Here is a 27,320-nt window from a genome sequence, read left to right as displayed (position 1 = left end):
ACAGACTAATGAGCTTTGTGAGGCAAGGGGTCTGATCTGATAGTCTTGTAGTGTAGATTATGTGTGTACTCTTAGACATGCCATTTCAAAGGCACATGCGTTCCAACCAAATTAATTGCATTTTCTGAGAAATTGTGATGAATTCTCTTCTTGGCAGGTGACCAAGACAAATCCTTCTCTTTTTATAATTCAGTGCATTTAGAGTACTATGTGTGGAATATGATAGTATTCTCCTAGAGGACAACAATGCAGATGTATTTTCAACACAATTTAACAATAAAAAACTGGTTTACTCCCTGGAAACCTGTGACAACTGAGCAAATGTAATTCTGAATGTGATTGGAGCACCCATGGAAGTCATTCTGAACTCATGTGACGATGGTCAACCTGCTGCTTGCTTCTGTACCTGCTATTTCACCTCAGAGGCATGGGGTGGTGGGAATACAATGTGCCAGTCCCATCTCATCCCTGTGGTGTCTCTCAGCACCTTGCCACTCCAAAAGGTCAGACCTTTGGGGTGCTAAATATCTGGACTCTAGCACAGATGGGTGGAAACAGAGACCCCCCCCACCACCAGAGATATTTGAGCATCTGAAACTCATGAGGAGACGCCGGGCGGCGGGGGAGTCGGCCGCCGTGTCGTATTCCACACAGTGCACCGCCTCACCTTGGCCTGACTCATTTCTAAATGGAGAGGATCCCCTTTCCCTAGTGAACACAGTAAACCTACACTAAGAGCTAAGCTACCCGGTAGTAGCCTGCACCCTCTCTCTCTCTCTTATGAGCCTGTCCACATTAGGCCATATTCACTGAACTGAGAACAGTGAATATACCTCGATCCGTCTAGAGAGCATGCAGACCGAGACAAAGCTCAAAGAGTACCGAGCCCTGGCACAATCCATGTTTGCCGTGTTGTTCCCTGCACGGCCAGTCCAATAAAAGCACCTTTCACAGGTGCTGAAGTTTGATGGATAGACTTGGTCCTTTCAAACGGAGAGAAGAATACTACAAAAACCTCGTATTCACCGCAGTGGGTGTAAGCAGAGAAAACATCAGGCACCTTCTCCCTTAATCATTTATCGTGGACCTGGGTTGATGATAAGAAAAGTTTAAAAAAATACACAAGGAATGGACGCCCTTTCACAGCCAACGACTTCTATGGAAATCAGGGTGCGACGTAAAGGGCGCCTTGCCTTCCGCAAAAATGTTCTAATTTGCTTTGATTGTGAAGCTTGAACTTGCTTGGCAGCCAGACGTGAGGGAGGGCGGTGGTAGTAGTGCCACTAAAGACGTCTGTCAGACACGTCCAGATAAGCTGCTGAGACTAGGCTACACCTTGACCCATTCTTCCTCTGACGGACTTTCACTCAGGCATTAATTCCATGGTGAAATCAACCCTAGCCTAGGGATGCCTAAACAAAAGCATTGCTAGGAGACAAATACAGTAATAACCCCCCGAAGAGCACCTGTGTGACACATGAAGAGAATATGTAACTTATTACACATGAAGAGAATATGTAACGTATTACACATGAAGAGAATATGTAACTTATTATACACATTTTCTTATCTACCATCTACCAAACTGTTTTTACAGGTTAAGCCTTGTTGCACTAAATAGGAGCCTAGTTCAAATACACATTGAGTAATGAGAAAGAATAGAGGTAGAATAGATTAAACTTGAAGTCAGTACAGGCATGCTCAGTGCAGTCACACCTTTCTCTTTAGCCCCCTGCCCCTCCCTTTGAGCCAGATGGAGAAAGTGCCCGTCTGCCTGCTGACTGATAGATCACACACGTTCTCCATCGCCGCTCCTCTCATTAGCCGAATGAGCTGTGTCTGTCTGTCAGAGGAGGATAGGAACTGTAGTGGTGAAACAGTGGTTGGTTTGCTGGTTGGTCCGTCACTCCCCCGCATGACTTAACATCTTTTCACTGTCGCTAACCGAGCTGGTCTATTCAGCTGCTTTCATTTCAGCAGCAGAGAAAAAGGAGCCTAGCAGACGCTGCTATCCTTAGCCGACCCACGCACGCGCACCGCAAAAACACACACACACACACGTGACTGCAGTGAGAACTCAAAGTGTGAGAGAGTGAGAGGGAGAGAACCGGAGAGGGGAAGGGGCAGGCGCGAGTGAGTCAGAGATAGCAGGAGACAGAAAGAGGTAGAGGGAAAGAGGGGAAGGGGCAGGCGTGAGTGAGTGAGTCAGAGATAGCAGGAGACAGAAAGAGGTAGAGGGAAAGAGGGGAAGGGGCAGGCGTGAGTGAGCAAGAGAGAGCAGGACACAGAAAGAGGTCGGAGGGAGAGAGAAAGACGTGTGGTTTCTAAGCAAAAAAAAAATGTCTCCACTCCTTTAGCAGCCCCTCTTTCCCTCTCCCTCCAAGCCCGGCAGCATTGTAAAATACATCACGTTTGGTGCTTTTCACAACTCCCTGCTCTCCCTCTGTCTCTTCATCTATCCCTCTCCCTCAGCTCTGGTAGCAGGGTGCTGTGTCTGTTTCTGTGTCACTGCCAGTGTGTCTGCCGGTATCAAGGGAGGTGTGCTGTAGGAAAAAAAACAGACAGACGGGCAGCCACTTCTCTGGCTGCCATAGGTACAGGGATTGGCGCTAAGCGACCGACGCGGTGTTAAACCCCCACGGACGGCCACACCTTTCCTCCTGCCTGTCTGCCCAAATCTGCTGATACGCACAACACAAGCCATGAAGGGCACATTGACAGCGCAGCACACCGGTCCGTCCCTACCCGGCATCAAGGACACTATGGCAGAGTGGAGTCGTGCGGTGCAGTAGGCAGATCCTATGTCTCCCTTTCCTCCTCCTACACCGAGACTAGGCTACTGGCTACAGTAGGAGCCCTCCTGAGGGAGCTAATTGAAATGCTAAGAAAGTGGTCCTTGTCCCCTAAGGCCTATTACACTTGCCTGGCCCAGATTCACATTCGCTGCTGGGTGGACATACAGATGTAGGATCTTAATTTGATCACCCAGTTCTTGCAGGAAATTTCATAGCATATTCAAGGTATAAAAAGGCTTCTAAAGTTGTACTTTCCACTTCAAACATTTCAGACTTGATTTGCAATAACAAAAAATGTATCAACCCCTACAAAAATCTCCAATAATTATAATCCACACAATAATTCACATTTCCATTTGCTGTAGGATAATTTTCCTGCTGAAAGAAACTGGTTGAATTAAGATCCTACATCTGTATGCTGTTACGTTGGTGACCAGATCTGTAGCACCTTTACAGGGTACTAATGTGCAGATCTCTGAGTAGAAACAGACTCCAGCTTTAGTCCCTGCCGTGGTATGGTCAGGATGGCCCCTTTACAGTACTTTACAATCTCCTACCATCTCCCCTAATGATTATGAAGCCCTTTGAAATGTGTCATTGGCCTTCTGACAGCTGCATCATGAAGAGAAGAGCCTAGGCAGACACTAAACAGGGCTCTACAGTGCGACCATTTTACTTGCATATGCGCCTAAATATTTTGCTGCGCGACCTGGAATTCTAATTTAGGAGCACCAATTCGCCTAGAAGAATTAAGGATTCTAGCTTTAATATCTCAAATATTTTTTATTGTGCTCCTAAATTTCTCTGTGTGCGCCTACATTTTTTAACATAGGCGCACACGTGCTCCTTGTAAAGAAATATTAGCGTAGAGCCCTGCTAAAGAGGGGGCCTAATTCCACTTAACATCTTAAACAAGAAAAAAGTCAATTCATTGTGGTGGTGGCCGTAATATGCTAAAAAGTGTGTTGCTGGTGACGGTTTCTATTTTTCATGGCTTTAACCACTCAACGTGGGGAACACGTTAAGCACCTTGAGCTCCTACGTTTCTCGCAGTTATCATTTTGCTTATTGATTCAATTAATTAGACGAGGGGCCATTTGGGAAGCTTTTACTTTCTTACCTGTGTTCAGGTTTACCAGACAGACGAGGACTTGGTTCTACATTTCACATTACATTTTAGTCATTTAGCAGGCAATCTCATCCAGAGCAATTAGACTTAAGTGCCTTGCTCAAGGGCACACCGGCAGATTTTTCACCTAGACGGCTCTTGGATTTGAACAAGGGACCTTTCGGTTACTGGCCCAACACTCTAAACCACTATGCTAACTGCCACCGCTCTATGATCAGTGACCTCACATAGGGACTTTTACTATGTTGGCTAGTTCCATAAACAAAAGACAAGGTCCAGGATGATGCAAAGCATGACGGCATTACAGGGATTTTAGGCACTCTCTCTCTCCCTCACAAACACACGCACACACAGATACGGAGGGAGCATGTGTGTGCCTGGGGTGTAATAAATCCAGAGGGAGGGATGTTGGAGGGAGCTGTGAGGTCACAGCAGATGTCATTCTCTCTTTCGCAGTCTGTCCAATCTATCACTGTCAAGGTCCGGCTCACTGACAAGGTCCGGCAGAACAGGGGGCTGGAGCTGGACCGTCTCCATGCTCCCTAGCCCCCGACCAACCAACACCACCCTAGCCCCTCTCACAGCCCCCCTGCTGTGAACAATCACTAGTGTCACTCAGAGTACAACCAGCCTCAATCACTAAGCCTTTCTGCAAACCCTGAAAATGACAATTTAATTCAGGGACTCGCGCGAGTTTGTCTCAAGTCAGTGACCATTAGCTATTATGCGGTAGGTAATTATCAGAGCTGCTAGTGCATTAAAGGTGACTTTTGGCCTGATGTTGACGAGATTCTGCTACTCAATTACAAGGCTGCTAGTGTGTTTGTGTGCAGAGAGAGAGAGAGAGACATAATAAAGGGTTATTATTTTACAGGTAACATACTCTGGTTATAGTCATGCATGCTTAAAGTGGCAATCAGCAGTTGAAACAATCGAAAAGCGTTCTCCACGCCACTGTTTCGGTAAATATCTGAGGAATGGGGCTGGGGAAATGTAACCACTCTCAAATGAATAGACAGAGCTATGGATGCAAGGATTGACCATTCTTGATATCGAAACTATAGTTTTAACCATGTTTTGAGGCTATAAAGAGTTTGTTTACATTTACTTTGTTTACAAACACTGGAGTAAAACAAGCTTATATTTTGGGTTCCTATTGGGTACAACAGTTGAACTAAGCTCACGAGGCACTTAATGTATAAGTTATATTCTTTAAGAATCAATGGGTACATGTCATGAATGTAAGTCCATGCTAACCTGAACCACACTCTGGCATATTCCAAGAACTGCCCCTGGCGGATTAAGGTTGCACACTAAGCGATGTTTCAGATGAGTGTTCAGATATCGGTCACAACCCCGGCGACCTCACAACGACTGCTGTGCCCCTACCTCCCCTCCTCCTCCAAACCCCACCCCTGTGCCTTTGCTGGCCCACTGCCAATATAATCAGCATTGCTGTCCTTGAGCGCCAAACACAGGGTGAGGGATGTCTCGGTGACACATCATCACCGCACTTCCACCCCATTACTCACCTCTCTCCACTCTGCTCTCATCAACTAGCCCCCTGCTGAATCACCCCCACTGCCCCATACCCCACACGACGACAGTCAACAATGAACCCAGCCACCCCGCTCCCTCCCCAAGACTTCCTCAATCTGATATTGACAGGGACATGGTCAATGTGAATAAATCAGGGCAGATTTACACCACGCAGCCCCATCTGGGTTACTGCCTGAAGATCACCGATCCCTGTCCCAGGCACGATTCCAGGACAGTGTCTGTGTGTGAGCACGTGTGTGTGTGTGTGTATGTAATGTTTTTTTTTGCCATTGAAATCCTTGGGTGGGTCGCCTAAGTGTTTTTTCGGGTCGCCTAAGACCATTTATTTATTTTTATTTTTTTTTAATGGGGGGGAAATGAAATAATTACCCCAAATAATCGGGACGAAAAAGGCTTTCAGTGTAAACTTTTAAACGACTAAAAGCAGATATAAAGTATGTAGGAAAGATAATGGACCTATATATATATATATTTTTATCATCTTTGAGAACTAACAATCACCAAAATAAAAGCTAGACAGCCAGAGGGAATGGAAGATTCCAAACAATTAATTTAGCAGTATTGATTTTGTTATTATGTTTGAGTAAAATAACATAGCATTAGCCATGGCAATATGCATAGAATTTTAGGAAATTAACTTTATGGAGTTGAGAGAAAATGTTGCCGTTTTAGAGTGTGTGTGTGTGTGAGTCTGTGCGTCTGTGTAAGCCACGTGCGTGGCGTGCTGTGATAAGGGATGGTGGCGAGGTGCATGACAGTTTAACTGTGTGTGTGTCTGCCTCAGGACGCCGTCGTGACGCCATCTGTACCACAGAGCGCCACGTGCTGCTGTGTGCATCCCTTTATTATCTCCGCAAATGGCTGACATTTGGGGCACTTTTCACTTCACGGCGCGAGACTTGGAGTAATGCTCCCTCTCTCTCAGAGATTCAGAGCACCACGGATGCCTGAAGGGGGATGGGGAAGGCAGCCACAAGGCAGCCATTTCCTCCTGTTCACCTCACCTCAGACAACTGAGAAAGGATTTCCTTCTGCGCTCATCATCACGACTCACTCTGGACACATTGGGTGTTCCTCAAAATGCATACTACCAAACCGGAGCACGCGAGGGTCGGAGTATGAGTCCAAATCATAGTATGCGAAATGGACACAGCGGGCACTTCTTGAATGCGTACCCCGTTTGTACATATTTTGAAGCATGCGTCGATGCAAGCTTCAACGGAAAGTATACAAAGAAATATGACGCAACCATGTAAAAAATGGCGCAAAAGGTATTAAAATCAATGGCGGCCATTATTTGAGCTGAAGCAAGAGAAAATAGACTCCAACTTCGGAATGAAATGTTGCCTATTCACATCTCAAATGTTGCCTGACTCCAATCTTTTATTTTGATACGTTAATAAATACATGCTGTGTTCATTTTGGCATGTTTACCTGCCTATGTACCGTAGATCACAAGCCCATAATAAGTCAATAGGGCTCACTGGCTAGCTACTAGTACTGTTAGCTAGCCAGATAGCCACAAAGAAATGTTAGCTCGCTACCCACGAAGAACCGACATATATCTTGCATAATATTAGTATTTTTTGCATGTTAAACTATATGGTTAACTACATTATTACGATTCACATATAGCTAGCTGATAGTTATGAAGTAAAACAGTTGCTTTGTGTATATCTTGTTTTGTCTCTATTGCCATTGTTGTCCTGCTTGGAAGACGGTTCAGTGAATGGGTTAGTCCATAGAAAGTCAATAGGGCTAAATGGCTAGCTAGCTACGAAGAATTGGTAATTACCTACAAAACAAAATGATATCTACCTTGCATAACATTAGCTAAAGGTAATTATTGCCTGTTTAAATAGCTGTCTAGCTAGATTATTAAGATTCACATATCTAGCTGATAATTATGATGTAAAACATATGCTTTGTTCCCATTGTCCTGGCTGGAAGAAGGTTCAGTGAATGGGGAGGTGAAGCGTGAGTTAATACAGTAGGGGGAGAGTGAGTGCTTCTCAAATGTATTGTTTTATGCATTCTCCACACTCTCGTCCTCACAAGAAAGTACCCAAGAGAACGTGGTCGGAGAATGAACTTGGAGCATGAGAGTGTGGAGCATGGTAGTATGCATATTGAGAAACATCAATTGGCTTTAGCCTTAGCAGCACTGACTGACAGCCTGCCTAACTGTAACACGTCTTGCCAAATTAGCCTCTTAAATTCCACACATTCACACAGAAAGACAGAATAGTACTAGAGACCAGGCAGCATCGTTGGACTGTCCAGCCCGTGAGACTCGCTGGCTGCTATCTTTCCTCCATTACCATTTTGGGTGCCTGGGTGAAGTGGGCAAAAGGGCAGGTGCTGTCAATCAGAATAGCTGTTGTGGGAGGGAGCTTAACTGAATGTGAGGAGATAACTGGGCTTAGTGGTTAAGCTATTACTGTTCTACGGGTTAAAAGAATGTTAGGAATTACACTACTGTAATGATTCTTAAGTAAACTGCTGTTTCCCTGTATTTGCAGAGTCTTATAGGCTTGCTTCTGTCTAATTGAGTTATAGAGAAAAACATCACACAGAAATGAACGTTCACATTTAACATTTAGTTGACAGATGGCAGACAGTCTCAGCTCTGCCTTGACACAACAACCCTAAAAAAGATCCTCCTAGCTTGACTAAATAAATAAAAAAAAGCTTTAAAGCTTACAGAGTTGGCTATTTTTCCCTTTGGAGACGAGACTTTAGTGGAGAAATCGGTGAACTCTAACATTATTTCACCATGATACAGTTACAACATTTATAGTGTGAGTAAATCATCATGAGCAAATCTGACATTGGTGTCGTGTTGGTTAGCGGTACATTTTTTCCCAAGAAAATTATTGGAAGAGATTAGATGTGCACACTTGTTTACCCAGTGGAATAACCCCGTTGAAACACTGTTGAAACACTGTTGAAACAACCAGGACTATGAGAACCACGTCAGTGAACTGTGAGGCTCTAGCAGCATGTGACTCCCCAGCTCACGGAGCACCACTGCCATATTTGGTAGAAAAACCTCATCTGAGTAGAACAGGGACAGAGAAAAGCGTCTGCAGATTCTGCACTAAACCCTGCTAGGCTGCTTGACTTCCTCAATCAATCACCAAATACAGTCAACTCAAGACAAGCCCACTGGCTGACTAAAAATAATAGTTACACAAATCTGGCTTTCGTTATTGGCCATTTCTTTTTATAAAATGGTGTGTGTGTGTGTGTGTGTCATCGGTGCAGCGTATCTTATCAGAGAGAACAGCAGCTGCAGTTAAAAAAGGACATGGGCGACTACAAAAGGACACGCGTTCTCTCATCAGACAAGGCGCTAGTCCTTTGAACTTCACAGCTGTCCGATCAAAGAGCATCTTCCTTTGAGATTTCCACAAACAGCCTTGTCTCTGCCAGTCCCGCTATCGCACACATCCGTGGCAATCACACAACACAAGACTACGTCCCCAAAAGCGAAGACCCCAGCCCAAACACATGTAAAAAATCACCCGCTTCACAAAGGTAACAATCAAGACTATTCTATTCATCTCTCTTATTACATTTCACAAAAAGGTGATTATACATGAATTCAAACAAACAGACCCAGTGGAGGAGTAATGTGGACCAAATGGCTCCACTCTCCATCAATCTCTCTCTTTCTCAGAGCTAGGCCTATAGGCCACCATGGGGCTGCTTCATTTCCCCCAGCTGTACTGTAAACCTTAAGCCATGCAGGTTCAAACTGTCTCAGACCACCTCGTATGGGGCCACTGTATCCAGGCAGGCAGCACTATACGCTTGTTTGCTGAGGCAGTACTAGTAGTAAATAATACATGGCTGTGAAGCTCGTTCTCCCGGCCAGTTCACTTCATCTCACGACTCACGAGTGACCTTGTGATTCCAGACTCGGAAGGCCTATCCCGGCCCCATGTTTCTTCCCTGCAGAGGGGAGGGATGTGGACACGCTACACTGGTGTCACCCTCAGGATGGAGCGGGTGACCTCAGGCAGTGGAGGTGTTTACGGCACCATGGTGACCTTCACGCCAGGAGTCCCACAGAACACCCTGTGATTGGTTAGGCTTGGCTTTATTTAGATTCTTCTTCCTAACTGTGTAACCACTCTCGCTAATTGCGATACACTATATAAGTGTTTGAAATGTATCGATAAGGGCCATGGGTTTAGGAGCTAAACTAAAGAAGCGCAAACAAGTGCAGGCGTGTGAAGCGTGTTGCAATTGTTTTAGGGATTGTTCTGAGGCAGAGCAGGACCCTAACCCCTGGTACTGTTAATCACTGCATCATGTTTCTGCTGTCGACTGACTGTGTGACACTGTGTCCTCTCCAATGTCCCTGTGGCAGTGATAAGAAGATAGGAGAGGTAGAGGAGGGAAACAGTGAAAGAGGGATTGTGAAAGAGGTCCTCTTAGGACTTTGTGCCATACGCGATGATCCATGGAAAGAGACACCAGGTGATCCATCTCCAGGCCCCTCTCCCCTCCTCTGTCCAGTCCCACCTCCTCCCATCCCACCTCATGTCATCGGGAAGTGTCCACCCACTGACTAGATGTCCCCCGTGACAGTCCACAGAGGAGAGAGGGCTGGCCTTTGGTGTAGGAAGGGAGGGATTGGGGCAAAAGAGAGGAATGTCCCCTTCACAGCTCAGTACCCCTGCGGGACAACAGAAGACCGAGGGGGGGTCAGGTGCTCTGTGCTGCTGACGCTCCGCTGTCATTCACAGCCACGCTAATCCACTAATGGAAGCCCCTGGCAGTGGCACACACAGGATTCACCAGTGACGGATGTGCGCCTTTGATGAAAGTGCCCCAGTACGTTTCCAACTAGTGTCGCAAGAGATCGTTTGCTAGCCCTGAACAGTCCACAACATCAAGGCTAGTGGTTTACTTATTAATGCCAGTGATATAGAGAGAAAATAGCCCTCTGGACCTGCCGGGCAAATACCTGAGGTACGGTTTGCTGAAAATTCCCTGGTGTTTTGTAAGTGCTGCCGTAGAATATTTCAGGACAGGTGTCGGTGTCAGTCGGCAGCACAACACAGGGTGAATTTGTGGGTGTTTGTCGGGAGGTGAAGGATGTACTTATACAAGGTTCACTGCGAGACGAGAGGACAGAATGACTTACTCATTTCACCAACACTCACATTTCCCTCACATAACTGGAGTCGTTTGCTAATCCTACAGAAACGTAACACGACTGGCCTCACATTCATGGTAACGGATTGTGAAACGTGAAAAGTTACTACTCTGGCATGCAGATGTAGTAACTTGCCCCTTCACCTACAGTACCAGTGAAAAGTTTTAGAACATCTACTTATTCAAGGGTTTATCTTTATTTTTTACTATTTTCTACATTGTAGAATAATAGTGATGACATCAAAACTATGAAATAACACATATGGAATCATCTAGTAACCAAAAAAGTGTAAAACAAATGAAAATATATTTTATATTTGTGATTCTTCAAAGTTTGAGTTTATTTTATTTTTTACAGGGACAGTGTACATTAATCAACGTTTCAGTAAAAGTGCCGGTTTTAGCCAGCCGGCTAATTTTCAACCGCAGTCCCTGGGCAGGTTATTAAAAACAATTACAATATAGACAATCATTGAGTAGTGAGCACACACAGAGCAACATAGGACAAGCAAAACATAGCATACAGACAGTAGCCACCCTTTGCCTTGATGACAGCTTTGCACACTCTTGGCATTCTCTCAACCAGCTTCATGAGGTCAGTCAATCCAGAACATTTTAAGAACTTTTCTTCAAGTACTTTGCACTTGAAGAAACCATGGCTCTCAACCATGGCTCTCATGAGGAGGAAAGGAAGGAAAGGAAGACCCAGAGTTACCTCTGCTGCAGAGGATAAGATCATTAGAGTTACCAGCCTCAGAAATTGCAGCCCAAATAAATGCTTCACAGAGTTCAAGTAACCGAAATCTCAACATCAACTGTTCAGAGGAGACTGTGTGAATCAGGCCTTCATGGTCGAATTGCTTCAAAGAAACCACTACTAAAAGACACCAATAAGAATAAGAGACTTGCTTGGGCCAAGAAACCTGAGCAATAGACATTAGACCGGCGTAAATCTATCCTTTGGTCTGATGAGTCCAAATTTGAGATTTTTGGTTCCAACCGCCGTGCCTTTGAGACACAGAGTAGGTGAACGGATGATCTCCGCATGTGTGGTTCCCACCGTGAAGCTTGGAGGAGGAGGTGGGAGGGTGCTTTGCGTCATTACGTCATGTACCTACGTTATATAGGTATGCACAGCAGCTTTGACATCGGTTTTTAACATCGCCGTTAAACTAGACATCGGGCTGATACCGATGTCGGCATTTTTAGCTAATATCGGCCGATTCTGATATATCGTGCATCCCTAGTTGTAACGTAATTAAATCTGTGTTGCTGGTATGTCTCATTCCTTCAGCTCGGCTGCATTGCTAAGAACATGGTGCTAGAACATTCTAGAAAAACTTACTCCACAGGTTCTTAACAATTCCAGCTCTATTCAGCCTTGTTTTGTACCAACCTTGAGGTTAAATAGCATGAAACAAATGGCCCAGCGTGCCTCTTGCATTCTAATGACCCTTCAGATAGAGACAGAGAGACCCCCTCTGAAAGCATTCAGTCCTCACTATGGCCCACCACAACCAACAGACAATCATGGTGACAACACCCAAACACTGCCATGTACCCCAACATAAAAGGACAACTCCAGCAGCCTCCACATGACCCGACTCCTAATTAGGCAGGATTGTATTGTCAGTGATACCGCGGCTTGGCAGAAGCCTCTAAAACATGTGCTTGGCCTTTAGAGTCCCTGATGAGCTGTCTGAGACCAGAGGATGATGCATTCCCTTTCCACTGCACAGTGCCATACTCTCTCCAAACAGAGTGGGGCTTTTTTGTTGTTGTTTAGCAGACCGTCTTATCCAGAGCGATTTATAGGAGTGAGTGCATACATTTTTCATACTGGTCCCCCATGGGAATTGAACCCACAACTCTGGCATTGCAAGCACCATGCCCTACCAACTGAGCCACACAGAACATTTTGGGACAACGTTCTAATGAAACAGATCCCAAAAGATTGTTTTTGAGTGGAATTTGAAGAAAAATCATCAGGCTGCTGGGGAGATCCAGCACAGTCTTGTGACTTCAGCATAGCACCTTCGGCAGAGAGAGAGAGAGAGACAGCAGCGAAACATTGGATCTAGTTACAGACAAAGGAAAACTGAAATGGCTTAGCACGAGTACAAATCTTCCCAGGCGGACATATCTTCCGCATTTCTAGACTCGCAGCCAACCACAGACCTTCCCCCTTGGCCACATTATCTAAATAGAGTGTAGAGAAAAGCAGAAACAGTCCCTTGAGAAAGCGTCTGTAAAGTGGGCAGAGTGGGAATCTGTGCAAATCGTTTTCCATATCTTTCCTAAAATCACCTCAAGACAAATACCTGCAGAGAAATCAATGAGTCATCAGGGCCAGAGAGCATCCCCATCTCAACTCTCTTCACTATTTGCCTTTCTCTTCCAGGCATCTGCCCCAGGTGACTGACACTTTTACTAGACACATGATAAATAAAACGGGGATAACGCCTACAGCCTCTGCTAATAGGTGTTCCTGTGTGTGTGTGTGTGTGTGTGTGTGTGTGTGTGTGTGTGTGTGTGTGTGTGTGTGTGTGTGTGTGTGTGTGTGTGTGTGTGTGTGTGTGTGTGTGTGTGTGTGTGTGTGTGTGTGTGTGTGTGTGTGTGTGTGTGTGTGTGTGTGTGTGTGTGTGTGTGTGCTTGCCTGTCTGCGTCACACAATCCATTCTGTATCGAACCTGATGATGCACTGATATCATCAGGTTCGAATAATTTATTCAAAGAATAACATGCAAATGAATCTGCAGTCGTCCCAATGAGTTGGCTCTTGCCTCCTTGTGTTGACGAATACGGAGAAAGGCTGAAAATAAGGTCAGGCTAGGCAGCAGTGAAGCAGTGAAAAGCACAAAGAGTGCCGAGAGAGTACATGAAAGGACTAATGCAGGGGGAGAGAGAGAACGAGAAAGAAAAAGCATTTTGTGGAGTGGGCAGAATTCAAGGCTTTGACAAGGAATAGAACTGACTCCGGAACATTCTTTGGTGATTGCAAAAAATGTGCCCATTGGCATTGAACAACAACGAGGGCCCAGAGTAGACCTTGTCTAAAGGACTTAACTCACTCGTCCCTCGGTGGTTGAAGACTAGGGCTTTCGAGGACCGAGACAGTCAGTCCTTTATCGCAGGAACACACCACTTTCTTCCATGAAGTTAGAAAGGTTTAACTTAGGCTACTTATACCTAGTTTCTAGTGGGGCAAACGCAGTCAAACCTAAGACATAGAGCTACAATATCATCCCAAGATATGTTCAGCAAAAGGAGAGAGAGAGAGAGAGAGTCATCTTCAATTTGATTTCTCTCTGTGTTAGTCAAGGTTGGGAATCCACAATTATACCAATATTTTCTCTTAGTATTTTTATGATCCTATTTGGGAGATGTAGCCTACCATTCTAATACGCATGTTGGAGGGAACTCAACGTGTGGATAAACCGGTTTTAAAGGTAACAGCCTTCACTGAGGATTGTAAGAGTTACCTGTATTGCATCATGGCACACCGTATTTCAACAGAGTGAATCTGGTATGTTTTGCGTGGGAGGAAATACTATGAGATGGGTTGGTATTCTTAGTTGTAATCATGTGCAGACAGAGAACAAGCCAACACTAGTTTGAACAAAATTGTACAAATCCCAGCTGAAGACACCATCTAGCCAATACAACGTTAGCTCACGCTTACAGAACAAAGTAATAAAGCATTGTGTCTCCAGGCCCTTCGCCACCTGTGCATTAGACAGTCAGCGGAGAAACGGTCTCTTATTAGAACAGCAAGAAAGCCTGAGGGTGGGGGAGCAGTATAGGGGGTGGTGGGGAGGGACAGGGCGGGGTGGTGGGGAGGGACAGGGCGGGGTGTGAGAAGGACATTTATGGCGCAGGGCGGCAGCAGGGGTCAGAGGGTTGCTGTGAGTAAAGCCAGTCAAGCTCCCAAGTCAAAAACCAGATTCGGCTCCCAAGCTCCAGTCACGCAACCAACCCCTAAGCCTGCCAAGCAAAAGGTTCACTGTTGAACTAGGTCAGTGGCGGGGGGGGGGGGGAGAAGGGAGGGAGGGAGATAGAAGGGGTGATTCTACCTACTGTTCACCTGCGACGCTAGGTGCCATAATGGTGAACCAGCCATTGTTGTTGCAAACGGCCTGGACAGAGATAATGGAAATGTACAGGTTTTGAGCAGCCTGGCTGGCGGGAGGCCACTGCCAGGTAATCAGAGAGTTTAGGGAGGCACTAGAGAGCCAGGCCACCAATCAGATCCCTCCCCTGCTCCTGTAGTTTCCCTAGCCAACACACCGTGTGGTGGAACACTGTGTTGCATGGTTGTCGTGGGAGGGCACTGCGCTGGTCCCTGAACACCGTTACCAGTAGACTGCTAGCTTCTCGCATCCCTGTACTGTTGAGCTGAGCCCTTTTCTTCTCCGTGAGTGGAATGTTTTTTTTTTACACGTGTGCGGGTAGTGGCTTGCAGTGCACCCCATCACTCACTCACCTAAATAGTTTCATACTGTGTAACATTTACACCCTCCCCGGCAGTAGCAGCCCTCAGCAACATGTTTACTACCTACCTACCAGGGTTTCCATAAGGAAAATGTGACCGGGAAGATTTTAATTTTAATGCATTGGGTGCATAACCCATTAGGGCATCCACCCACCGTGCTCAGAATGACACAAATCACATTTTGATTATGGTAATACATCTTAACAGAACATGCAACTAATGTAATGAAGCAGCCAATAAAAAGTCATTTTCAAACATTTGCCAAAATGTAATTTGCAGGAAAACACCATTTTAAACAGCGCACCTGGGAAAACACCATTCTAAACAGCGCAACTGGGAAAACACCATTCTAAACAGCGCACCTGGGAAAACACCATTCTAAACAGCGCAACTAGGAAAACACCATTCTAAACAGCGCAACTGGGAAAACACCATTCTAAACAGCGCAACTGGGAAAACACCATTCTAAACAGCGCACCTGGGAAAACACCATTCTAAACAGCGCACCTGGGAAAACACCATTCTAAACAGCGCAACTGGGAAAACACCATTCTAAACAGCGCACCTGGGAAAACACCATTCTAAACAGCGCACCTAGGAAAACACCATTCTAAACAGCGCAACTGGGAAAACACCATTCTAAACAGCGCAACTAGGAAAAGACAATTCTAAACAGCGCAACTAGGAAAACACCATTCTAAACAGCGCAACTGGGAAAACACCATTCTAAACAGCGCAACTGGGAAAACACCATTCTAAACAGCGCAACTGATAGCGGTTCCACACGTGACAGGAAAATCTCTGTTAGAAACTTAGAAAGACGGGGAATCTAAAGATGCAACAACTAGGATGGGTTGCTAACATGACTAGGATTGTGCCTTTGGCTTCTGGACAACGAAAGAAAGTTAATATGAAAACCAATAAAACAGGCGAGAAATGGCATGGCGATAAGTCCAATAGGGAAGTAAATGGAAATACATTTGCCAAAATTATATAATTACACCTGCCTAAACAGAAAAAAATTAAATCATTAAAAATACTTTACCAGAAAGCACAGAGGAATCAAGGATCATTAGCTTCTATAAGAAAAATAGCTGTGGATTGTTTCAAATCATAAGCTCGTAGGCCTATTTGCAATTTGGGAATAAGCCTAGCTGATTATTGAGTTGCGGCTGTCAGTGAAAAGCATCTGAAATATGTGTGAAGATAATGTGTCTTGAGTGAAATTTAAAATGTTGAGGCAAGAAAAGGGGAGGGATGTGTGGCAAAGATATAGGGTCTCTTTCCAGAATGGCTCAGTTGTCTCCGACCAATTCTTGCTCATGCATTGATTATTTTGGGGCGGCATGTAGCCTAGTGGTTAGAGCGTTGGACTTGTAACTGAAAGGTTGCAAGATCGAAACCCGAGCTGACAAGGTGAAAATCGGTCGTTCTGCCCCTGAACAAGGCAGTTAACCCACTGTTCCTAGGTCGTCATTGAAAATAAGAATTTGTTCTTAACCAACTTCCCTAGTTACATGTTTCTTTAAATGTTCCCTTTGATCTTTTTTTCAATCAATTCCCTATTACATATGTCACCAGTAGTATATGTACCGTTAATTCACGTCATTTGGTTACATATTTCTGTTAATGCATGTATTAATTACAGTAATTTACCGTTGTTTGCAAAGTTCACAAACTGTTATACAGTTTTGGTTTATTTAATTTCAAGTTTTGTAGCCGCCAATGGATCACTGTGTATCAATATGTCCATATGGCAGAGGCTGGTGATGTAGCATTAGTTGACTTTTAACTTTTAGATTTTTATCATTTTAATTCAGACTTACAATTAACCATGCGACAATGATTTTGAGAAATTAAAACTTTATTATTGAAATTGTTCCACGAAAATGCGCATTTGAAAATCATAACTGGCACACAGAATGGTCGAAATTGTAGGATAAATTGTAAGCTTCCCCAAACTTGAAATTCACGAGCTGCCTATGAAGTCTTTATAAAATAATTACCTCCATGTTTCCATGGTCGGATTTTGCCTATAGGCTACTATGAAGCAAGGTAAGCCGTGTCTCATAATAGGAATTAAAACATTCAGGTTTCAAACAATTAAGTATGTTTTCAAAATGCATAATGCCTCCAGCTCACATTGCAAAGTGGTGGGTGACGCACTGATAGCACTTGAATGGGGAATGGGAGGCGCACTTCAATTACCAATTGAGAAATAAAAATAGTAGCTCTTTTTAATGGTGCAACAAAACTGTTTAACACGCAATTGCATTTAGAATTGTTGCGCAATGCATGGGCTTATAAAAGCATGTATTACTCCAGCAGCAACCAACTGAGGAGCTGCAGGAGAAATCCTGCTCAAATATGCTCCGTGTGCTGTGCGTGTATGATAGTGGTGTTGGATAAATAAGATACATGATGACTAACGAAAATACACAAAGGCCAATTGAATTCCCCAAAATTATGCTAATTAACCTATACGCATGATGGTCAAATGTATTTCCATCGACTGGTATTTCCATTAATAAATAACTGGGTTTTGGCCAATAAAAAAAAGCAAAAGCTAATAAATAAAACTGTTGCCGGCGGAAACAACCCTGCAACCTATATACCTGCTGCCGTCAGGTCCTCAGGCCCCGCACCAGCACCATTCCCCAAGGTGTGGCACCACAACACAACACAGGTGAAGTATTAAAAGTGTGTGCCAGGCGTCCATGAAAAGGTCACCATCATGGTTAAAGTGTTATACTCATAACTCCGAGGTTAAGTTAACAGTCAGATCATGATGATAGTGATGGCCTGCACTCATAACGTTACAAGGGTCAGATCAATTGTCTGGTCCATTTCCACAGGGCAGGTTCGTGTTTACCCTTTCATAACTGGATACTAAATCACAGAGCAGTGAGGAACAGATAGGGCACTCTGGATAGTGCAGATGGGAGATCATATAGAAAGACAACCAGGGAGTAACTCTTACTCTATCTTGTGTTCAGGTTGCAGGGAGGAAAGTAGTTGTAAGGAGTCGTAATCCCCCAGAGAGCTTGATGATGATTAGACGGCATCATGACTTCACACGGTCAGGTCATCTAACCTGACATGCTGACAACACATCACGCAGATGCAGAACTGTGCCACTGCCATGGCAGCTATTTATAAACTGCCCCTTCATTTGAGCAGAGGAAATACAAGGAATCGTGCTGATAAGAATAGTAATACCCTAGCCTTAAAGAAATGCAGGATTTCTGTTCACTTCACTTACTGTCAGCTGGTCCTAGACTCTGTATGCCTGGCTGTGTCATTAGTAATGATTGATGCAGCTACATATCGCAATATTATTTTGGCCGATATTATAGCGATACTTTGACTCCAAGTATCGATTGTGTAAGAACTTTTATTTTTATTATTTTTTAAATGTGTGTTAGCTTGCGCTAGTCGGCTGTACCTGCACCTGTTTTTCAACCTATAGCTTGTTCTCCATCTTTTAAATAGTGAGCCGTCATGTTTTCAGCACTTTTATTCCATGACTGACAAAAACTACTTCTGCCTTCTCTTGTCTCTCTGCAGCAGTCATATAGTGAGCAATAGGTTTGGAACATCAAATCTGCCCTAGTCATTAGTGACCAGTTTTTTTTAAGAACAGTGTTAAAGCCATGAGCTATGTTTTCAACTGCCAACAGAGGAACAGTACATGGGAGATGTCTGACACAAGGTTATTGGGTTCTGATTGGGCATGTGATATACATAACTAATATCCAGCCTGTATAATAAATAACAGAGTAGGCTATAGCTGCAGGTCAAGAACTACATACCGCCTGTGCATGGCCACACATTTGACATAATAACAGATTAGGCATTTACTGTCACCCGGTGAGTTCTAAACTTGTTAAACTAAAGAACAGGAAGTCAACATCCATTCCTGCTCTGAACAATACACACCACTACTTAATGAGCAGGTTATGAAATTGAGTTGAGCTGCCATCCATAACCCAGCCGGTGTTAGGAGGTAAGCCCTTGCCAGTCTGAGCTTGCCCTCCCCAGTCCCCAGTCCCATGTGCTCAGTTACCATGGCAGGGCTAGTACACGGCGAAACCGTACAGTACTGCCCTATCAGGACCTTGGAATTTTCCTTTAACCTTTCCGTGGTTTACAATCACACCCGAGAGAGAGAGAGAGAGCGAGAGAGAGAGAGAGAGAGAGAGAGAGAGAGAGAGAGAGAGAGAGAGAGAGAGAGAGAGAGAGAGAGACAGAGAGACAGAGAGAGACAGAGAGAGAGACACAGAGAGAGAGACACAGAGAGAGAGACACACAGAGAGAGAGAGCGAGAGCGAGAGCGAGAGAGAGAGAGAGAGAGGAGCCCACATCTCAGTGATGTCGTCTCTGAACGCTTTCTGACCCTGGCCACGTCCTCTGGCTACTCAAGCCACTATTTACAGTGCACATGACTTTACTACAAATAGTGGAGGTCATTTGGTATGAGGCAGGCTTCCGCCTCAACCGGTTGGTCCGCCAACAGTGAGGGTTTATTATGAAGGAGTCATGCAATTATCACCCAGATCACCAGATGGATGGGCTTTAGGGATAAATAAATAACAAAATATTAACAACAGAATCACATGTAAGTGCCATCTTGGATATCATTAACTGGGTGGTTCAAGCCCTGAATGATGATCGGCTGAAAGCTGTATGACCCAAACATTTATTTGTACTGCTTTAATTACGTTGGTAACAAGTTTATAATAGCAATAAGGCACCTTGGATGTTTGTGGTAAGGGCTGTATCCAGGCACTCTGCGTTGTGTCATCCATAAGAACAGCCCCTAGCCGTGGCATATTGGCCATATACCACACCCCCTTGTGCCTTATTGCTTAATTCTATTCAATGAATCTATTCATATCTACATCGAATGGTTCTCCTGACACACTCTGAATTAGTGAGCAATACCGATCAGACTGGCTTAAACCTCAGGGTTTAAGTATCTCAATCCATATTCCACACGCACTCACTGGCGCATACACACACTCTCCACACTTTGACAGAAGAGGAGTCTGTACTCTGTTACCCTAGCGCGCACTGTATTTGATCATGCAAGACCACTCTTTGGGCTGTGAAGTGTTATCTGCCAGAGAATGTGTTCATTTACCATGGCTCAGGGCTGATGAAGACTTGGACCGTTGCCCACTCAACCTGACCAGACTTTAATTTACAACTGAACCAACTGCAACCCTCTCGCTCTCTCATTAATCGCCGTTTTACAAACTTCTACTACAAACTGTCCAGAAAAGATGGTAGGGGAAACAGTGCCACTGTAGGGGAATCCGCCTCACGGACGTTATTATTATTATTGTTATTGTTTGTTGATGAAGCGGAGGTAAAGAGCATCGCCTAACATGGTAAAAAGTATATATTACTCTGTTCTATCGCGTGTACAATGAGAAAAAAAAAACATGTTTGTTTTTTGCAGTAACTCCTTTCTTGTTGTGCTGTCGCAAACAGACGACAGTGGCAGTTTGACCATTAAGGATTCCAGCTTTAAATCATCTAAATGATTATGAACGTTCATCTTGTATTTTTCCGGAAAGAAATCTTCAGAAAGAAGGCAGCCCATTTCAACTTAACACAATACACTGAGTGTACAAAATACTAGGAACAACTTCCTAATATTGAGTTGCAACCCCTTTTGCCCTCAGAACAGCCTCAATTCATCGGGCCGTGGACAAAACAAGGTGTGGAACACGCGTTCCACTGGGACGCTGGCCCAATGCTTCCTACTGTTATGTTCAGTTGGCTGGATGTTCTTTGGGTGGTGGACCATTCTTGATACACAAGGGAAACTGTTGAGTGTGAAAATCCCAGCAGCGTTGCAGTTCTTGACACACTCAAACCGTGCGCCTAGCACCTACTACCATACCCTGTTCAAAGGCACTTCAATCTTTCGTCTTGCCCAATCACCCTCTGTATGGCACACATACACAATCCATGTCTCAACTGTCTCAAGGCTTAAAAAGTATTCTTTGACCTGTCTCCTCCCCTTCGTCTACAATGACTGATGTCACCCTTTCAATCCACTTCAATAAGGGATCATAGCTTTCACCTAGATTCACCTGGTCAGTCTGTTCAGGTGTTCCTAACGTTTTATACACACCATAAAAACCATCAACTTCAAAAACTAACTTGCGAGCCTGTTGACCCTACATTCACACAATCTGTCTCCTAATCCATCAACAATAGGCTACCTGCAGATCCATTGTTTGCCTGTAGCTGTGGTACAGTACAATGACCTGGAGGATGCTGACTACGGCCAAATGCCTGATTGCACATTTAAATGGTAAAGCAGGTGGTGGTGAATATCATCAGGGGACGGGCACACCTGGCAACCCAGTTCCAACTTCTCTTTGCATAAGTCAGCCTCATCAGACAGTCTGCTGCTGTCCTGGCCTCTGCAGCATATGATGACCTGTCTCAACAGTCATCTGCTTTAGTGGCCAGGAAAAGCAAACACACACCGCAGACTACAAAGTGAAGCAGCTGCCTGTGCTCCTAAAGTTTCCACAGTAAATGTGTGCACCCCAAATGGCCCCCTATTCCCTATATAGTGCACTACTTTTGACCAGAGCCTATGGGTGCTGAATCTGCGTTTCGACCTTTCTCAGCTCTAACGTGTCATTTACTCCCATAGGCATAATGTTAACGCCCTTGATGTATTTCCCCAAGCAAGGTACAGAATATGAAACAGCCTCATGATGGTGTTGTCAATATCATTAGAGTTGTTGTGATGAATACAAAACAGTTGGATATGAATTAATTAAGGACCTAACTTAATCTTAAAGGCAAAACAGCATGGCTTGACTATACATAACCCATTCTTTCATAATATCATATTTCCAGACGAGTTTAAAAACCAAGGCTAATTTCAAAAAGAAAATGCAAAAAGATTCGACATTTGCATGTTCGCACAGCAAAAGATGAGTCATAAGACAAGAGATAATAAAAACACAATAAAAAGCAAAAACATTTTCACCTTATTGACTTAGAACTACACAGCCTGAATATGTAGACAACCAACTGCGTGATGTAGTCAGTGTGTGCCTCAGGTGTCCATGCAAAGGCTAACCTTTGATGCCAGTTGTGCAATCAGCCGAAGACGGATTAGTCTGCATCAATTATTGATATCTAATCACCTGTTTCATAGTTGCTGCAGCAAATTGGCTCAAATTAAGATCCTACGTCTGTACTTTTGAGCAGAGCTCATCAGGGCTACTGTCAAAGGTAGTGCACTATGAAAGGGAATAGGGTGCCCTTTGGGAAGCACATAGAGGCTCAGAGCGAAGGGGAGGGGAGCGGTACAGTGATCCGTGACAGTGCATCCTCAGGCCTCCCTGAGGAGAAGCCTCAGAGCTTTAAAGCCTCAGCCGGATGATGGATCTCTGGGGCTTTGGGAGAGGAAGCAGCCATTCACATCCTCAGTGACAAACCACACAGCCAGGCAGTGACACACGCAAAACCTCCCAGTAACACTTCTGGGAGATTAGACTCCTTAATCCTCATTTGATTTGATCATTTTGAGTGATGAACAAATTGAAACATGAAAATATTGAAAATGTTCCAACTGGATATGGGTAATGAACATTAAAAGGGTGGGTGGTATCTTTCAGGATGACCCTCATATGATAATGTGAGCGAATTTGAAAATATAGGGGAAATGCTACTCCTAGATGAACATTATGTTAACTTTAGCTCCACCAATTGGTCAAAACTGGTTGAATCAACGTTGTTTCCACGTCATTTTAACAAACAAAAAAATGTATATTCGATGACGTTAAATCACCGTGAAAAACTGATTGGATTTGCAGAATCTCGTCAAGGTAAGGAACTTCCATCTCTTTCTCACTCAACTTTGAACCTAAATCCAATGACATGGTGCATTTTTTTTTTTGATTTCACGTTGAGTTCACATTAGTTGACAACTCAAACAAATGTCAATGAAAACTAGACATCGAAATGATCTCTGTGCCCAGTGGGCTGTATATTATGATAATCCACTCAAATCCATTTGAAAACATAAGAGGTAAAGAAAGAAACATCCTTATCAGTGATAAGAATCATTTCTGTAACGGTCTCATTGATTGATTTTCCAGATTGGCACCATTTGAAACAGGGCTAAAAGATACAGTATTGTCACAGTGAACATCCAAACACATAAGCCACTCTCTGACACTTCTCTTCAAAGTGTCCTGCGGATCGTGCCCAGTTTAAATCAGCATCGAACCCCCCTGGGCAAAAACAAAGGCCAGTCTTATCCATCATCTTCAGTCAATCAATCACTACACAGCATAGCCAAAGCTAATTGCATGTATTCCATCTGAGAGACAGGGAGGTGTACAGGTAGGAAGTCCACATTTCATAGACATAGCCTAACGCATTTGCTCTAGTTACAGAATAGGTCTGCACTTTGGGGCTGACAGGTGACTCAGCCCATATCACGGAAGCTGAACACATAGCACTGCAGTATTCCATCACGACAGGACAGCTCTGTGTCTGTGTAATAATACACAGCATTTCATTGCAGAGAGAGAGACTGCTGAGCAAAGTGAGGACTCTGCCTGGTGCAGTGGGCTATATTGTTTCTCTGTCTGACTAAATCTGGGAACATAAGACTTCCGTTTCCAAGCTGATATGACCATAATACATTTGACGACTGAGGCAGGAGTCCTTTTGGACAACAACTCTCTCAGCAACCAGAATCAAATGAACCACTGACTGGCAGCCGGTAAAACCACATTCTGTATGATGTAGGCTATGATGAAGCAAACTACACAAATTAATTTGCTATGTACGTATCTCATTAATATTAGGGGAAGAACATAACTGGGCTACATAATAGCACAGGCGTTTAAATATTTAGGTCAAAATGGATAATTACATTTTAATGAAGCATTTCAAAAAAATGTAATACCTCTAAAAAGTTGGCCCAATAAAAATGGATTGAGATGGATCTGCAAATACTAAAGGACATTACGATCCAGCATGATCAATTTCTAAAACTAGAACTATGTGGTTCAGGCAGGGTTGTGTGTAAGTAGGACTGATCTTTAGATCCCTTGACTGGACAAGACTTGAGTAGACCAGGTGAAGTGGGAAGGTGGTAATTACCCGTTGTAAAGTCGTAAAACCAGTTGGATGCATTCACGTGCTTTGAACGTGTTGAGTAAGGCTGATTGGCTAATGGCCAACAAGCTGCTTCCACCATAAACTAAAAGTACAGCTAACATGCTTGTAAACAAATTATATTGTTTAAAAAACATATTAATAGATTGCTTCTAATAAATAATGTTTTGTTGTTCTATTTAACTGCAGAGAATTATGTTATCGAGGTAATTTCCTCAGTAGGTGACGGCAGAGGTCATCATGTGGGATAAATCAGAACTCACTGATGATAAACGAGTTTCCCACTTATTACCAGTTGGAGGGGCGTTTAAGATATTTTTCCCAGTCGTATGTGGTAAATACCACCTTCCCAAGTCGTTGTGAACGCAGCATTAGTCGTGATCTAGGCTGCTTAGAAGCAGCAGCAGTGGCGGCAGTAGCAGTCACATGATGCAACCAAAAGAAGGGAGTGTAGCTGTCGCTCATGCACGTCACTGGAACCGCCTCCGTACTACTATGCATAACTGCAGAAAGCACATGACTGCAGCAACTACGTGTTCTATAATTCTGGTCACGAGAATCGAGTACTATTACAATGACCATATAGCACTGTCAACCCAACAACCCGACTAAATGAACATGCAACAGCATGTAACACCGCAACGAATCTAATTATACAATGCTAATATCACGAATGCGATCAGACCCTGAATGTTTCACTAGAACAGACACTTTTGGGAACTACCGGTAACAAGGTTTTGTAACGATAGCTCGGTGCTTCCGCAAACGATTGGCTACGAATACATAATCGCATTAATTTTTCACAGATGGGCACAATATTACGCATTTCTCAATCTCATCGTCATTCTTGCAGCACCTGAAACTCCCAAGGACGTCGACTATCAATATCGTTGCATTGAAGTTGCTAAACTTTGAACCGTGAGAGGCGCACTATACAGAAACAGCAGCCGACCGGTCTAGTTGAAATATCTTTCGTTTTCAGATGGCTGGTGATGGTAAAACAGTAGGCTAGTCAACACAAGCAAATTGCATTGTTTTGCAATAACAGAAACATTAATCAAAACATAACCTTGCTTCGTCCCGTAACGACTCATTGTTTATAGATTGTTGGCTATTAACGTAGATAGGATGGTAAAAATAGCGTTGTAGAACCAACATAACAAATGCATCAATATTTCTAGATAACGTTAGTCAAACCTTTGTATAATTAAATATTGCCAACATATCCGTATTTTACAGTTATTTCAATATCAAATGTTTAAAGAGCCACAAGTCACATTCATGCCATTAGTACTAACGTTAGCTACTTGCTGATGTCTCTGATTTGGCACGACTGACGTTAATAAAACAATTGTAAGAAGGGGTAAAAGTAGAGTGAACGTTTTAAAAGCAACATATACATTGTTATATCGCTGTTAAGACAAAATCATTTTGCACAAACAAAACTATTAAACTACATGTTTTATGACTTCCTATCACCACGTTGTATGCGCTAATGACATTTCCTTAAAACTCCACGTGAAGCCCAGACGTCAAGGTTTGAAGACGCCGGTTAGCTAAAGAGAGCGGAGATGCTTATAGCCAGAGCACACATGAAGATGAAATTACGCATGCTTCTGCAAATAACATGCAAACATGAACCCCCGGCCATGTAGTCCTGACCCTGCACATATAGAATATGAGCATCCCTTACCTGGCTCCCGGAGTTTTCTGTCAGGTAATTGAAGACAAAGGAAGAGAGCTCCTCATCTAACAGTGAAGCGCAGTCCGCCATCTTCTAGAGAATGAGAGCGGAGAAGTCAGACAGCGGAGTATACAGGCAAAGACTGAATGTAGTACAGTGTGATACAGGTCTGTTCACATGCAGTTGCAGTTAATCGCCGGTTGAGGGCGTTGTTATAGACTGCATAGACTGAATACAAATATACTATTACCTAGCCTAGTAAGTAATGATGTCATAACACTGTTTGAATAAGCAAATTAGATACATTTACCTACGAAAGGTGCAAATCAATCGATGTGTAGGCTTATTGTCCTTGACATAAGTAATGCTTGGAAAAACAACATTGATATGAGCTAAATATGAATTTCTGCCAGGCTAGAATGGACTCAAAATGCTATGGTGACTACGATGATGACTCATTTACAAGTAAAACACGCAACGCAACTAATCTGTTTACACAACAAGCCTAACAATTTAAAGTGCTGCATATCTATATCTCATAATTGAACATACTATTACATTTTCATTTAGTTCTATTTTGACACACTCCTGTAATCCACAAGTGCACAGAATTCAGGGCATTTGCCACCACTCCAACAGTAGGCCTTTTCTAACACCCATGTTGAGGTCTGTTGCCTGGTTAGGTTTGGCAACCCAAAAAATAAATGGGGTCAAAATCTAAATATAATAAATGGACATTTGTCATTCCTTGCTATTATGCCTACAAAATCCCTATTGACAGCAGGTAAGGATATATGGTTTGCTCATTTGGCCCACCTTTGCCCCTCCTGATTGCATATCAGTTGTAACATGTATCAGGGACAAGTTTAAGCTAGGCAACTACATTATGGTTCCTTCATCTACTCCCCAATGCCCCACTTCATTTATTTACCATTCACAACTCAACACAGGCAGCTAGTGATGCTTATTGTTGGCTTAGCTATCTTATGAAGGTTATGGATTGTACAATTGCCCTAGCAAGGTTTGCACCTGATTAGCTAACTAATTGGTTTGCTCACCACACACAAACACACACACATACACAGTCCTTTATGCGTTTGTATGCAGCTGATGCCAGCATGTCACACCACTGGACAGTAGGGCTTTGAACTTGACAAGGCCAGGGACAATTGCTGGTACGTCTTCACTCTGTTATGCCACTGTCTAAGAAATCATATACCGGTACTCTCATTTGTATTTTTAGGTCCCTTAACCCTTTCTATGACATGTCTTCATCATGTTGTGTTGGACATTTGGTTTAAATGAATTAATCTAAGGATGTTC

The 27,320-nt window shown here is 43.7% G+C and overlaps 1 protein-coding gene across 1 annotated transcript in view; it reads right to left on the bottom strand.

The window, feature by feature from the left end:
• LOC129857881 (peroxisome proliferator-activated receptor gamma coactivator 1-beta-like) overlaps nucleotides 1–26,149 on the bottom strand; it is a 58,310-nt gene extending 32,161 nt beyond the window's left edge. The window contains exon 1 of the mRNA XM_055926557.1: nucleotides 26,007–26,149. Within this exon, the coding sequence (XP_055782532.1) occupies nucleotides 26,007–26,087 (81 nt within the window). The 5' untranslated portion in view covers nucleotides 26,088–26,149. The remainder of the gene's footprint in view (nucleotides 1–26,006) is intronic.
• Between the last annotated feature and the right edge of the window lie 1,171 nt (nucleotides 26,150–27,320).

This window comes from Salvelinus fontinalis, chromosome 6, assembly GCF_029448725.1.
Source record: "Salvelinus fontinalis isolate EN_2023a chromosome 6, ASM2944872v1, whole genome shotgun sequence".
NCBI lineage: Eukaryota > Metazoa > Chordata > Actinopteri > Salmoniformes > Salmonidae > Salvelinus > Salvelinus fontinalis.
This window is presented reverse-complemented; position numbering and strand designations above follow the sequence as displayed.